The following is a 12,901-nucleotide window of genomic DNA, read 5'->3' on the forward strand; positions in this document are numbered from 1 at the left end:
GGGGATATATAGCATTCAATGCTTATTAGAGTTAACCCAAGTTGCATGAGTATATCTGTGACATGTGCCTTCAAACATGCTGCTCTTTTTTTTTTTTTTTTTTTGAGGTCCCTCATCATATTGTTATAGATGGCTGCTGTCATCCTTAGGGCCTCAGCTTAAATGTCATGTACCCAGAAAGGCCTAGGTGTGCCTGGGTTTGACTTTAATTAGAACCTTGTTCATGCCATCAGTCTCATAAACGCTTTTAGTTTCTTTCCTTCATAATTAAAAAAAAATTAATTTTGTATGTGTATTTGTGTTTCTTGTGCTTCCTCATTGTTTTTTTCTGGGTTGTTTCCTCTTTTTGTTGCATTTTGTTTACTAAAGAGAGAAAAAGAAGGGGTGGAGTTGGGTGGATGGGGAGGTGGGGAGGACCTGGGAGGTGTTGAGTAAGGGGAAACCGTGATCGAAATATATGACATGAAAAGTTATTTTCAGTAAAGACATATTTTAAAAAGCGACACTAAAAATAATGTCTGTGGGTATGTTGCCCACATGTATATCTGTGCACCACTTGTCTGTGGAAGCCAGAGAGGGTGTTGGGTCCCCTGCAACTGGAGTTACAGATGGCTACGAGTTGCCAGGTGGGTGCTGGGACTTGAACCCAGGTCCTCTGGGAGAGTAGCCAGTGCTCCTAACTGCTGAACCATCTCTCCTGGCCAGACTATCTTCTGTCATATTATAATTGTAAGTCTTCAAATATTTGTGTTCATTTATTTAATTCTGTCTGTGTGTGTCATTTATTTAATTCATTCCTCTAAAATGAAATTCAAATGCATTCTAAGGGAAGGGATCTTGTAATTTTATTCATTTTTGTATTCCTGGACTCTAGCACGGTACAAGTAGCAGGTGCTCCATAAATGTTTGTTGATTATTTCTTTGGTTGTTGCATTTGCACTCATTTCTTCTATGGTATTTTAGTTTCTGCCAATGCACAGTCACCCCCAAGGGAGTAGGAGAAAATTACGGTGCTCCCCTCCTCTATCTCTGAGTACTGAGGCTGGCAATTCTGCTCATTTACTGAGCTCAGGCTTCTCCTAAGAGGCTGTCAAAGACCCAAAGGTGCACGGTAATTCTATTAGTAAGAGCGTGATGGAGGCAATCAAGAGAGCTGTCAGAAATGTTTTTCAAGGCACATTCGTAGGGTTCTTGAGCAGCTGAAGTCGCAGACTACTGCATTACAATTAGGTGAGAGCAGAGCGTTGAAGTTTTCTTTTGATATTGTTTGCATAACGAACAGAGGCATCCTACTCGCTCCAGGAAGCGGAGCTCTTGTAGCAGCTCATCTGCCCAATGGGGGGCGGCAGCATCCCAGTTAACTCACTCCTTGAAGATGTGTAGGTGGGAGGAGAGATTCGCGTTCAAAAGCTTTTTGACTCTACCCACTCTCCGTAGCGCCTTAGCCCGCTCGAGTTTCAATGCGCGTTGTTGCTGGACGAAGCTGTGTCCTATACAGCGCTCGCTGCTCGCCTGACCATGGCTTCTTCGAGTTCCTTCACCTACTATTGTCCTCCATCTTCCTCCCCCGTCTGGTCAGAACCGCTGTATAGTCTGAGACCTGAGCACGCGCGGGAGCGGTTGCAAGACGACTCAGTGGAAACAGTCACGTCCATAGAACAGGTGAGGTGGCAGGGTTGGGCGAGGCGCCCGCGCGGGGCCTTCTGGGAGCAGGAGTCCCGTTTGTAGGCCCGTCTGGGTGCGAAACTCCCCGTGGAACTACAACTCCCATATTGCACTGCGCCCCCCCCCGCCCCCGAGCTCTAGGCGCCCAGACTGGGGCTTCGGAGTGGAGCGTTTGTGGGGCAGGCTTGGGTAGGAAAGGGTCGTTGTCAGGGTTGGGCTTGGGGGACAGGGCAGTACCCCTGTCCTCTCTGCTTCAGAAGGTGTAAAGAATCGTGTTCTGTGTCTGGAGCCCACAGCAGCCTGGGCGGACCAGGTAGCCTGCTCCATTCTGCCAAGACTCCTGGAGGTTCTGGAACCGACCGCTCACTTTCCCCCACATGCGCAGTTTCCGGACATTTATGGGACCGGATGGCCAGACTACGGTCATGCCATCCCCAAATCGGTTTATTATCTGACCTGCTAGGTCAGGTTGAGGCCTACCTCGTGGTAATCATTTGAGCTTCTGCTGTAGAACGCCGGAAATACAAAAAAAAAAAAAAAAAAGAAAGAAAGAAAGAAAAGAAAACAGCCCTTAGGCAGGAGCCTGGTTGGGAAAGACAGTCTGGAAAACTGTTTCGTTTGGAAAGAACAAAAAAGTATGGAGTTTGAAGTGCTTGTGATTCACTAAGGCCTAGGGTGTATTGGACTTGCAGGTTTGAGAAGTGTTTAAGGTATGGGTAGTGAATTATAGTTTTCATTTTTCTCTCTCCCCATTTGGAGTTGTTCCCAAATTGGTTGTTGGAGAGCTCTTTACCCATCTGTTACTAGAAGTGGTCAGGATGAGTCTTGTCAGCGCTGAGGAATAGGCATCCAGCCACTTACTAAAATAAGATCTTACTATATCAGTACCCAGGCTTAACCATGGAGGGACCTGCTTCATGTTTCGTACCTAAAGCTGGGAGCCTCCATGTAGGCAAAGTTAATGGCAATAGTGACTATACAAATTTTACAGTTGTGACTAAATGCACATTTGTTTTCATTTCTGTGTGTGTGATGTGCAAGGCACATTTGTGGATGCTGGTGCCAAGGCATACAGTGTGTGGGTTCCAGAGATCTAACTGAAGCCATAAGCACCTTGACCCGCTGAGCCATCTTGCTTGCCCTAAAAAAAAATTCATAACAAAACCAGGGATTGAACACATGGTTATTCCCATAGTAGCAGGGGCAGCCTTTTAATCTTTGAGTTAATGCCTCATGGGCTTTAGAATAATAAAGGAAACATACTTTTTGCATCTAGCTCTCTGACTTAACTTGTGTCCCAGAGAAGTCTCTTGTAAAACACTGCAAAAGAAATCTCTCATCAGTGACAAAACCTAGAGAATCTTCGCAGTGTTTAGAGTGATGTGTCTGTGGTTGATTAGACAATGGCGAAGTTACGAGTTGGATAATGCCGCCCCCCCCCATCCTTTAAATCCTTCACTGAATTGACTTAGCAGGTAAGGGGATGCAGGATGCTAATGAAGAAAAGAGATCGGTTAGCCTGTCACTTTACAGAAATGTCTATGTTTCTAGAGGCAACAGGGACCTTATCGGGAGTTTTTCTGATCTGTTCTCTTTTTTGTGTACTGCTGTCTCCTTCAGTTGATTGCTGAAGTTCCTTCCTGCTCCGTTCCTATAAGGAAAACAACTTAAGTTCTGAGTAGGCATCGTGAGCAATACAAAAATGGACATAAGATGCTCTGAAAAGGGGCAGGCCAAGACCAGGGTGTGGAGGATGCTAGGTCCTGATAGGTTAGTGTAGAGTGTCTGTCAGATACAGGCCCAGTGGTATGCTAGAGTCTTGTATTTTATGTCATCATTCCAGCTCACATTTTAAAAGTCTAGGATGAAGAATTAATAGGAAGATAATGTGATATTTCATTCTTCCGGCTTTCTCTGCACTTTACTCGACACCACAATGACCATTCATTCGGTGCCAGCTGAGTGCTAATGTTCTCTGGGCACTGGTCACTCAGTCCTTACACATTCTGACAGGGAAGGCAGAGGCTCAGAGAACTATCAGGTGCAGTCATCAGAAATAACGTTGCTTGAGGAATTCTTCACAGACGATGCTGTTTGGGTCTTTTGGTTTTGACTGAACTTCCACAGGGATTTATTTACTGACAGCTCAATTTTGTGTCGTGGCACTAAAGATGGGTACTTGCCACTCCTTTCCTGTCTCATTATTGGGAAACTTCATTTGTTAGACAATCACTTAGTAACAGGAGTGAAACCTGTGAACAGTGAAAGAGCTCTTTCTTGTGAGGCCTTCTGTTCCATTCATCATTTTCTTTCAGGAAGTTCTTGAGGACTGGAGTGAGGGCTCAGTGGTTAAAAGCACTGGCTGCTCTTTCAGAGGACCTAGGGTCAATCCCCAGGACCCACAAGGTGGCTTACAACTGTCCTATAACTGCAGGCCCAGTGCATCTGATGCCCTACTGTGGCTTTCAGGGGCTCTGCATGCATGCACTGTGCAGTTGTAACACCCATACAAAATAATAAAACAAAAACGAAGAAGGAAAATCTTTTGAGTGCTAGGCCCTGTTCAGACACTTAGCCTGAGTCAGTGAACAAAGGAAATGGATTTGATGGGTTTTGTTTGGTTTTTATCAAGGTGGAATTTCTCTGTGTAGCCTTGGGTGTCCTGGGACTTGCTCTGTAGACCAGACTGGTCTCAAACTCAACTACCTATCTCTGCCTCCCAAGTGCTGGGATTAGAGGTGTACACCATCATTGCATGGCTGGATTTGATTTTTTTTAAATAATTTATTTAACTTTATTTTATGTGCACTGGTGTGAGGGTGTCAGATCCCCTGGAACTGGAGTTACAGACAATTATGAGCTGCCATGTGGGTGCTGGGAATTGAACCTGGGTCCTCTGGAAGAGCAGCCAGTGCTCTTAACCTCTGAGCCATCTCTCCAGTTCTGGATTTGATGTTTTTAAGGAAACTTTTGCTCCAGGCCAGGGATTCAATCAATTAAGAAAAGAAAAACATAATCCCAGCACTCGGGAGGCAGGGGCAGGCGGATCTCTGAGTTGAGGTCAGCCTGGTCTACAGAGTGAACTCCAGGACAGCTGGGGCTACACAGAGAAACTCTGTCTCAAAAAACCGAGAGAGGGGGAGAGAGAGAGAGAGAGAGAGAGAGAGAGAGAGAGAGAGAGAGAGAGAGCCAGAGAGAGAGAGAGAGAGCGCCAGAGAGAGAGAGAGCCATTAGGAATTGGGGGTGTAGCCCGGTGGTAGAGCGTGTGCTTCGAGTGTGCAAGGCTGGACCTATCACCAGTACCATGAAGAAGGGAGGATGAAAAGAAGTTGCTTGGAAATATAAGAAAAATAAGGCCAGAGTATGCCAAGGATACCATGTTTAATCAGAGCGTTGACGTATGTGAGGGAGCAGGTCATGAGTGGGCCAGGTAGAAGCGTGTTCTGGGCAGAGAAAGCATGCACAAAGGACCTGAGGTGGGAGGAGTGTGCCGGGCGAGGCAAGAGGCCAGGAGACGGGTCTGGGAGGGGAGATGGACTCCTGTATGGCTCGTGGCTGTTGTGTTTGAAAGGACTAATTGAGATGGGAAGCCATTTGGCTGGAGAGCTTGAACCAGACTCACCAGACTCCTTTCTGCCTTGGTCTTTAGATTTGCCTCAGGAAGTAGATCTGTGCTAACAGGCTCCCTAGCTGAGCGTGCTGCGTTTGAGCCATGAAATACTGCTCGGGGACACACTCCTGCGGTGGTGTGAGCTGGTTTCCCCAGACGTAAGGTCATTCTGTCCAGGTACCTTCCCCACGTAGATCCTGACTCTCTCTCTCCACTCCTTCCCTTCCCACCTTCAGACCGGTTAGCTACTAGGACTCTAGAGCGGTGATGCAATAGTTTATCAGGCTCCTCAGGTTCCCGTCAAGAGTATTCTGTTGGGGGTTGGAGAGATGGCTCAGAGGTTAAGAGCGCTTGCTGCCTTTGCAGAGGACTAGACTTTGGTTCTGAGCACACATACCGGGTGACTACAGCCTTCCGAAACGCCCACTCTGGGAGTGTCTGAAGCCTCTGATCTCCAAGGGCACCTACACTCAGGTGCACATACCCCATCCCCACGTTTTTTTTTTTTTCCCCTGTTTGTTTGTTTTGTTTTTTGAGACAGGGTTTCTCTGTGTATCCCTGGTTATCCTGGAACTTGCTCTGTAGACCAGGCTGGCCTCGAACTCTTTTTTAAAAAATAAAGTATTACGTGGGAAGTGAGAGCAGAGGTAGGAGGCAGTGGTTGGGAGGCTATTGCACTGTTCTGGGTGAGAGGTGACAGCGGCTTACAGAGTGGCCGTCATGCTTGCTATAAGGTCAGTCTCTTGACAGTTTGTGAAGGTCTGTCCCTTGATAAGTATATTCCCTGTGGATGTGATGCAAAGGGCCTTTTGTGACTAGACAGCAAGGTGAGGCTGTGCTGTTGGTGTCCACCCTCAGTGTCCTGCCATTGGGAATCACCCTACCGCAAACTGCAGATATGGATAGTCTGTCACAGCGGGGGGCCTTGCCGACACTTGTCTACAATACATACTTATTGCTGTTTTTTTTCTTTTAGTGTACCCTTGAACAGAGACCAAAGCATCTTCCACTTGAAATGCCAGTGGTGTCCTTAGTCAGACAACTCTGAAGGGAACATGAGACAGTATTAGTTAAATGTCAAGTTTATGTAAATCCAAAAGGGGGGTGGTGGCGAGGTTGGGTGTAGTGGTGCGTACCTGTAATCCCAGCCCTTAGAGGTCGCGACAGGGAGACAGACCACAATTAGAGAGCCAGCCTAGGCTACATAGCAAGACCCTGTCTATAAACAAACAAACGAATAAACGTAAAAAGAAAACTAGGCTGAAAATACAGCTCAGTGCTAGTGTGCCTGCAGTGTGAGGCCCTGGGTCCAACCCCCAGGTCTACCGAAGGAAAAAGAGGTCTACAGACTTTTCTGGTTGAGATGGAATACATGTACTTTTAGGCTTTCAGGTGTGTAGTAAACAAATCAAATGCTGGTTGATAAAATTTACATTTAAATTCAGGTAACTGTGGGCCCAGGATATAGCTCAGTGGTGGTGCTTCCTAGCATATTGAGGCTCTAAATTCAACCCCTAGCACTATACATCCAAATATAATATATAACTGTTCTAATTCATACTTTATATAATACTAATTTAGAAATGCCAACTCTTTTTTTTTTTTTTTTAAGGCAGGGTTTCTTTGTGTAGCCCTAGCTGTCCTGGAACTCACTCTGTAGACCATGCCGGCCTCGAACTCACAGAGATCCACCTGCCTCTGCCTCCTGAGTGCTGGGATTAAAGGCGTGCACCACCACCGACCGCCTGGCTGCCAACTCTTATCCATGAGACAATTCTCTTAAAAATCTTCATGTGTCTTTTTATTATCACCAGTTTTTGAGCAATATATATATATATACTTTTCTAGATCATATGAGTAAGATGATTAGTGTTGAATTATCCCAGCTTTAAGGAGCAACCCAGGCCTAGTAGAACAGGTCTGTAATCCCATCTGCTTGGGAGACTGAGGCAGGAGGATGGCAAGTTCAAGGTCAGCTTGGGCAGTTTAATGAGCCCCTATATGAGACAGAAAAAGGACGTTGGAGGGACAATGAGATGGCTCGGTTGGTAGGAGTGCTTGCCCTATAAGCCTGAGGACGCGTGGTTGGTCCCCAGAACCCGTGTGAAGGTGGAAATAAAGAACCAGCCCCACAGAATTGCCCTCTGCTGCCCCCACATGCACCGTGGCTCACACACCCCCTCTCATGCATCATACCCACAATGAGAATAAAATAATATTAAAAAGGAAAATTTCTCCATTTCCTGAGTTTGTAGCTTGAACCTTCTGTATCAAAAGTGATTAACAAGAGAAACTACATAGAACTTTACTAACATGAACCTCATGGCCAATACTCAGAGATGTTAGTGAATCTCTTAGAGGTGACTTAGGGTTCCAGCTTAAATACCCGCCTTCACCAGCCATGTCGGAAGCCTGTAACAGGAAGGTGGCCAGGAAGAACCCAGAAACCAATAGCAAGGTTTGTTGTGCATGTTCACATGGTGCTTTGTGGTAGAGTCTGGGGTTATCTTTCACATTGGGATTGGGGTGGGTGGTGGAGGGGAGGGGAGGATGCCAGAGGAGGTGGAGGAAGATGAAGAGTTCCTTTAGAGATACAAACTTGCACTTATAAAGGAGTACCTCCTGCTGTGTTTTCAAAGCTGTGTCCGCTGTTGCTCGAGATAATCGGCTCAAAGTAATCCTCATACAAAAGCGGCTTATTGTGAGTGATGCATTTTGTCTCCTTCAGTCTTATTCTGAATGATGGGTTCTGGTCTCCTATAGTCTTATTTTGGGGTGACTTATTCTAGTCACTTATATTCCTCAAATATTCTTTGTTCAGAAAATGCTTTGCGTGCTAAACATTAGAGAAATTTTTTGTTATCCCTTTAGTTGAGGAGATGAATAGAATGGTTAGTGGTTTAAAAAGAACAATTAACATTTAAGTTGTGGCCGGGCGGTGGTGGCACACGCCTTTAATTCCAGCACTCGGGAGGCAGAGGCAGGCGAATCTCTGTGAGTTCAAGGCCAGCCTGGTCTACAAAGCGAGTTCCAGGAAAGGCACAAAGCTACACAGAGAAACCCTGTCTCCAAAAAAAAAAAAAAAAACAAAAAACAAAAAACATTTAAGTTGTGAATGAAGAAAGTACTTTATCACTTCTAAAAACGTTTTGTGGCTGGGGAGATGCTCACACAAGCATCAGGACCCGAGATCAGATCCCCAGAACCCATGTAAAAGCCCCTACGCTGGTGGTACTGAGGCAGGAGGGTCCCTGGAGCTCACTGGCCAGCCTGTATAACCAGTTGGTGAGTTTCAGGTTCAGAGAGAGACCCTGCCTGAAAAATAAGGTGGAGAGTGATTGAGGAAGGCCCCCAACATTGACCTCTAGCCTCCAGAGCACTCTCAAGAAACACACATACACTCAAGAACACACACACACACACACACACACACACACACACACACACACACACCTTTCAATCCACCAAACAGAAACATGCATCAGAATCCCTTATGGTTTGTTAAAAGCTGGTGGATGGACTCCGTGCTCACAGGCATTGAGTAGATGGGTCTGTACTCAGAATAGCCTGGTTCCCAGCTTCTGGGATGCTAGCTTTCTACCACTGTTCAGACTGGGAGGCTTCTTTCTGCTTTTCCTTTTCATGCTCTTGTTTAAAGAGTGTGGGTGAGCAAAAGGCAAGCTCTGGGGTGGAAATTCTTATCCCTTTTATTCAGGAATGTATTCTAGACACCTACAACATAGAGGGAAGATGAGAGTATTATTTTTAAAAAGTTTCTTTCTTTTCTTTTGGTGTGTGTGTAGGTGTGCTCACTGTGTGAGTGCGTATGTGGAGGCCAGAGGTTGGCCAGATGCTTTCCTCTGCATTTTCCACCACGTCTTAGTCACTGTTCTATGGCTGCGAAGAACCACTGGGACCATGACAACTCTTATGAAGAAAGCATTTAGTTGGGGCTTACTTACAGTTTTAGAGGTTTAGTCCATAATCATCCTAATGGCAGCATTCAGCCAGGCGCTGGAGCAGTAGCTGAGAGCTATGTCCTGATCCTCAGGCGAAGAGAGAGAAAGAGAGAGACAGTCAGACTCTGCGCTTATTATGGGCTTTTGAAACCAAAGCTAAACCCGAGTGATACACTTCTTTGAATAAGGCCATACCTACTCCAACAAGCCACACCTCTTAATCCTTCTAATCCTTTTAAATAGTGGACTCCCTGTTGACTGAGCATTTGAATATACGAGCCTATGGGGGCAATTCTTATTCAAACCACCATACACTATTTTTTGCCATTTTGGCTATAGTGGCTGGCCAGAGTGTTCCCAGGATAAGCTGATTTCAGTCCCACCGAGCTGGAACAATAGACCTGCCACCATTCCCTGTTTTTATGTTGGTGCTGGGGACACAAGCTCCCGTTCTCATGCTTCTGTGGTAAACGCTCTACTGACTAAGCCATCTCCCTAGCCTGAGAAAATAGTTATCTGTCTTTTTGAGACAGTCTCATTATGTAGTCCTGGCTTGCCTGGAACTCACTACATAAACCAGGCTGGCCTCAAACTCACAGAGATCTACCTGCCTCTGTTTCCTGAGTGCTGGGATTAAGGCACGTGCCACCACACCCGGCTAAGTTGAAAGAATTTTATGATGAAAACCAGTATACTCGCCATCTAGATTGTTTTGTTAACATTTTCCATACTTTGGGGGGGGGGAGAGTGGGGTGAAGGAGTTATGACAGGGCCTCCTGTGGGTCTCCTGTGAATTCCCGGGCCCTCTGTGTTGTCTCTCCCATTCTAGAACGGCAGGCATGCAGCACTACCATTTCTGGACTCTTCCCTTTTCCTTCTCTTCGTGACATTGGGCTTGAACTCAGGCCCACACTCAGCACGGGGCGAACCCCAGCCTATTGTCTTTGATGTTCCGTTTGTTTGTTTGAGGCAGGCCCTCGATGTGTACCTCAGGCCGTCTCCATCTGGTGATCCTCCGTCTCAGCTTCCCAAGTGCTGGGCTTACAGCCATGCACCGCCATGCCTGCCTCCTACCCGTCTCTTAGTAATGGGTTTCAAAGCAAGTTGCAGATGTCAAGACGGTTCTTAAATACTCATTAAGTAGAGTTTAATATTAACGCATAGTTCTCGGAAGATGTAATTTATACAGGATGAAATTTGCATATGATCAGAATAACACTCACACATGTACTTAGCTTCCGCAGCTGCTCGTTCCTGTGCACCCAAGCCTTTGTTTGATTTAAGACATCACCATCACACCAAAGCATCCCATAATGCTTCTTCCTAGTCAGGGCTCACCCCTGACCCCAGCCCCAAAGGTAACTGATAGCTGATGTAAATAAATCCATTTAGCCTCTTCTAGAATTTTATCTTTTCCAGGCTGGCCTGGAACTCACAGAGATCCATCTACCTGTGTCTCCTGAGTACTGATATTTAAGGTGTGTATCACCATACCCAGCCACTGTATTTTTAAAAAATTCTTATTTTATCCCCACCCCACCCCACCCCCGTGTGCGTGTGTGATGTGCACGTGAATGTGACAGCTTGTTCATGACGAGTACTCCTGTGGAGCTCAGAGGGCAACTGGCTGGAGCAGAATTTCTCCTTCCACGTTGTTGAGACAGGATCTCAGCATCTTGTTTCTGCTGCTGCACTGAGCACTCCAGGCTAGCTGGCCAGTGAGCGAGCGCCCAGGCAATTCCTCTCTCTGCCTCTCTTCCCAATTCCAGATGCATGTCACTGCAGCCAGCTTTTACGTGAGTTCTGAGGATTGAATTCAGGTTGTCAGGCTTGTGTGGCAAGCCCTTTTACCCACTGAGAAGCCCTTGCTATTATGTAGCCAGGATGGCCTTGAATTCCTGAGCCTCCCTCCACAGCCTCCCTCCACAGATAACCACCATACGAGACCAAGAGTGCTTTTTGTTGCTTTTCAAGACGGGCCTTCAGGATGTAGCCCTGGCTGTCCTGGAACTCCCTGTGTAGATCAGGCCTGCCTCTGCCTCTGCCTCCTGAGTGCTGGGATTAAAGACATGCAGCGCTCTTCCTGGCTTAGAGTACATTTTAAAAAGAGGCTAAAATTATGGCTCATACAGGTAGAAAACAAACTGTCAAAGATTTCCTTTTACTTATTAGTTAAAGAACCAGTAAGGTGTTCAGACCAGCTGGAAAACTCAAAGTCTCATCCACTTAGAGTCAGATAAGGCATAAAATGAATTTATAAATTAATAGAAATTGTCACTAGACCCAAATCTGGGCTGCCCTGCTGTGGATATCATTCTGTATGCTGTGAATGTGTGTTGCTCTGATTTGGTTGATAAATAAAATGCTGATTGGCCAGTAGCAGGCAGGAAGTATAGTATAGGCGGGATAAGCAGAGAGAATTCTGGGAACAGGAAGGCTGAGTCAGGAGTCGCCAGCCAGACATGAAGGAAGCAAGATGTGAAGGCAGAACTGAATCAAGCCATGTGGCTAAACATAAATAAGAATTATGGGTTAGTTTAAATGTAAGAGCTAGTCAGTGGTAGGCCTGAGCTAATGGCTGAGCAGTTTTAATTAATATAAGCTTCTGAGTGATTATTTTATAAGTGGCTGTGGGGTCCTTGGCGTCGGGTGAGCACAGGAAAACCTTCAGCTATACTGTCCACTCTTGAAAGCCACTAACTGAGGGACTGGAGTTGTGGGAAGAATACCAGGTTTATTCAAGGGCCAGCATCTTGAGAAGATGGAGGGGTTATGGTCCTCAGTGTTCCATCTCAGATAATCTAGGGGCATAAAGGGCTTTTCTAGGGAGGGAAAGACTATGTAGGGAGACGGTACTCAGGAAAGCTGTGTCTGTATGGGGCCTTCGTCATCCGGGCATCCCTTTTCCCTCAGAAGTAGAACATCTCAACAGACTTCAGCCTCCTGGGGCTAGTGCCAGTTAAACTTCACCACAATTGATGTGCTTTTTGTTAATTGGTACTCAGAACTGAAGACCTAGGACGGAGATTGCATATTTGGATGATGTCTGAAGATCTTCAGGTGTTCTGGGTTCTTAAATCTAAATAAATCTTAATTATTTAGGTGTACCTTCTTTTTAGAACTGAGGAGGCCAGGTGGAAGGGAGAGGGGGGACATCACCCTTGCCAAAGGCATTGGGAGGGAAGGTAGCTTCCGGCAAGGCTGACGCTTCCCAAAGGAGATGTGGCCGCTGCAGACCCACAGTGTCCACAGCATAAGGATGAAGGTATTCCGTTCAATGTGCCTGTCTGTGGTGGGGGCTGTTTCCAGCCCTGTCAGTTTGCTAGCTAAGGGTACTCGCTGTCTGCAGAGGTGTGGTATGTATGCATGCATATATTTTATTTAGTTACATGTGTGTCTGTGCATGATTTTTGTCCTAAATATTTGAAAGTAAGATGAAGACATTGTCTCCTAAGAATGACTTCTATGTAAAGGCAACAACATCATCTAAAAAAGAAAAATAATTCTATAATGCTATCTGACGTCCTCTTTATGTTTTCATTTCCTCTATAGTCCCCGAGATTTAGAAGAAAAAAAAATGATATGTATTTACTTATTTGTGTACACGTGAGCAAGATCTTGGGCACATGAGCCACAGTGTGTTCGTGGCAGGTCGGAGGACAAATCA

The 12,901-nt window shown here is 46.0% G+C and overlaps 1 protein-coding gene across 1 annotated transcript in view; it reads left to right on the forward strand.

The window, feature by feature from the left end:
* The first annotated feature begins 1,408 nt into the window (after window positions 1-1,408).
* Fntb (farnesyltransferase, CAAX box, beta) overlaps window positions 1,409-12,901 on the forward strand; it is an 83,961-nt gene continuing 72,468 nt past the window's right edge. Inside the window, exon 1 of the mRNA XM_059279269.1 lies at window positions 1,409-1,662. Within this exon, the coding sequence (XP_059135252.1) occupies window positions 1,519-1,662 (144 nt within the window). The 5' untranslated portion in view covers window positions 1,409-1,518. The remainder of the gene's footprint in view (window positions 1,663-12,901) is intronic.

The sequence above is a fragment of the Peromyscus eremicus genome, chromosome 14 (genome assembly GCF_949786415.1).
Source record: "Peromyscus eremicus chromosome 14, PerEre_H2_v1, whole genome shotgun sequence".
NCBI lineage: Eukaryota > Metazoa > Chordata > Mammalia > Rodentia > Cricetidae > Peromyscus > Peromyscus eremicus.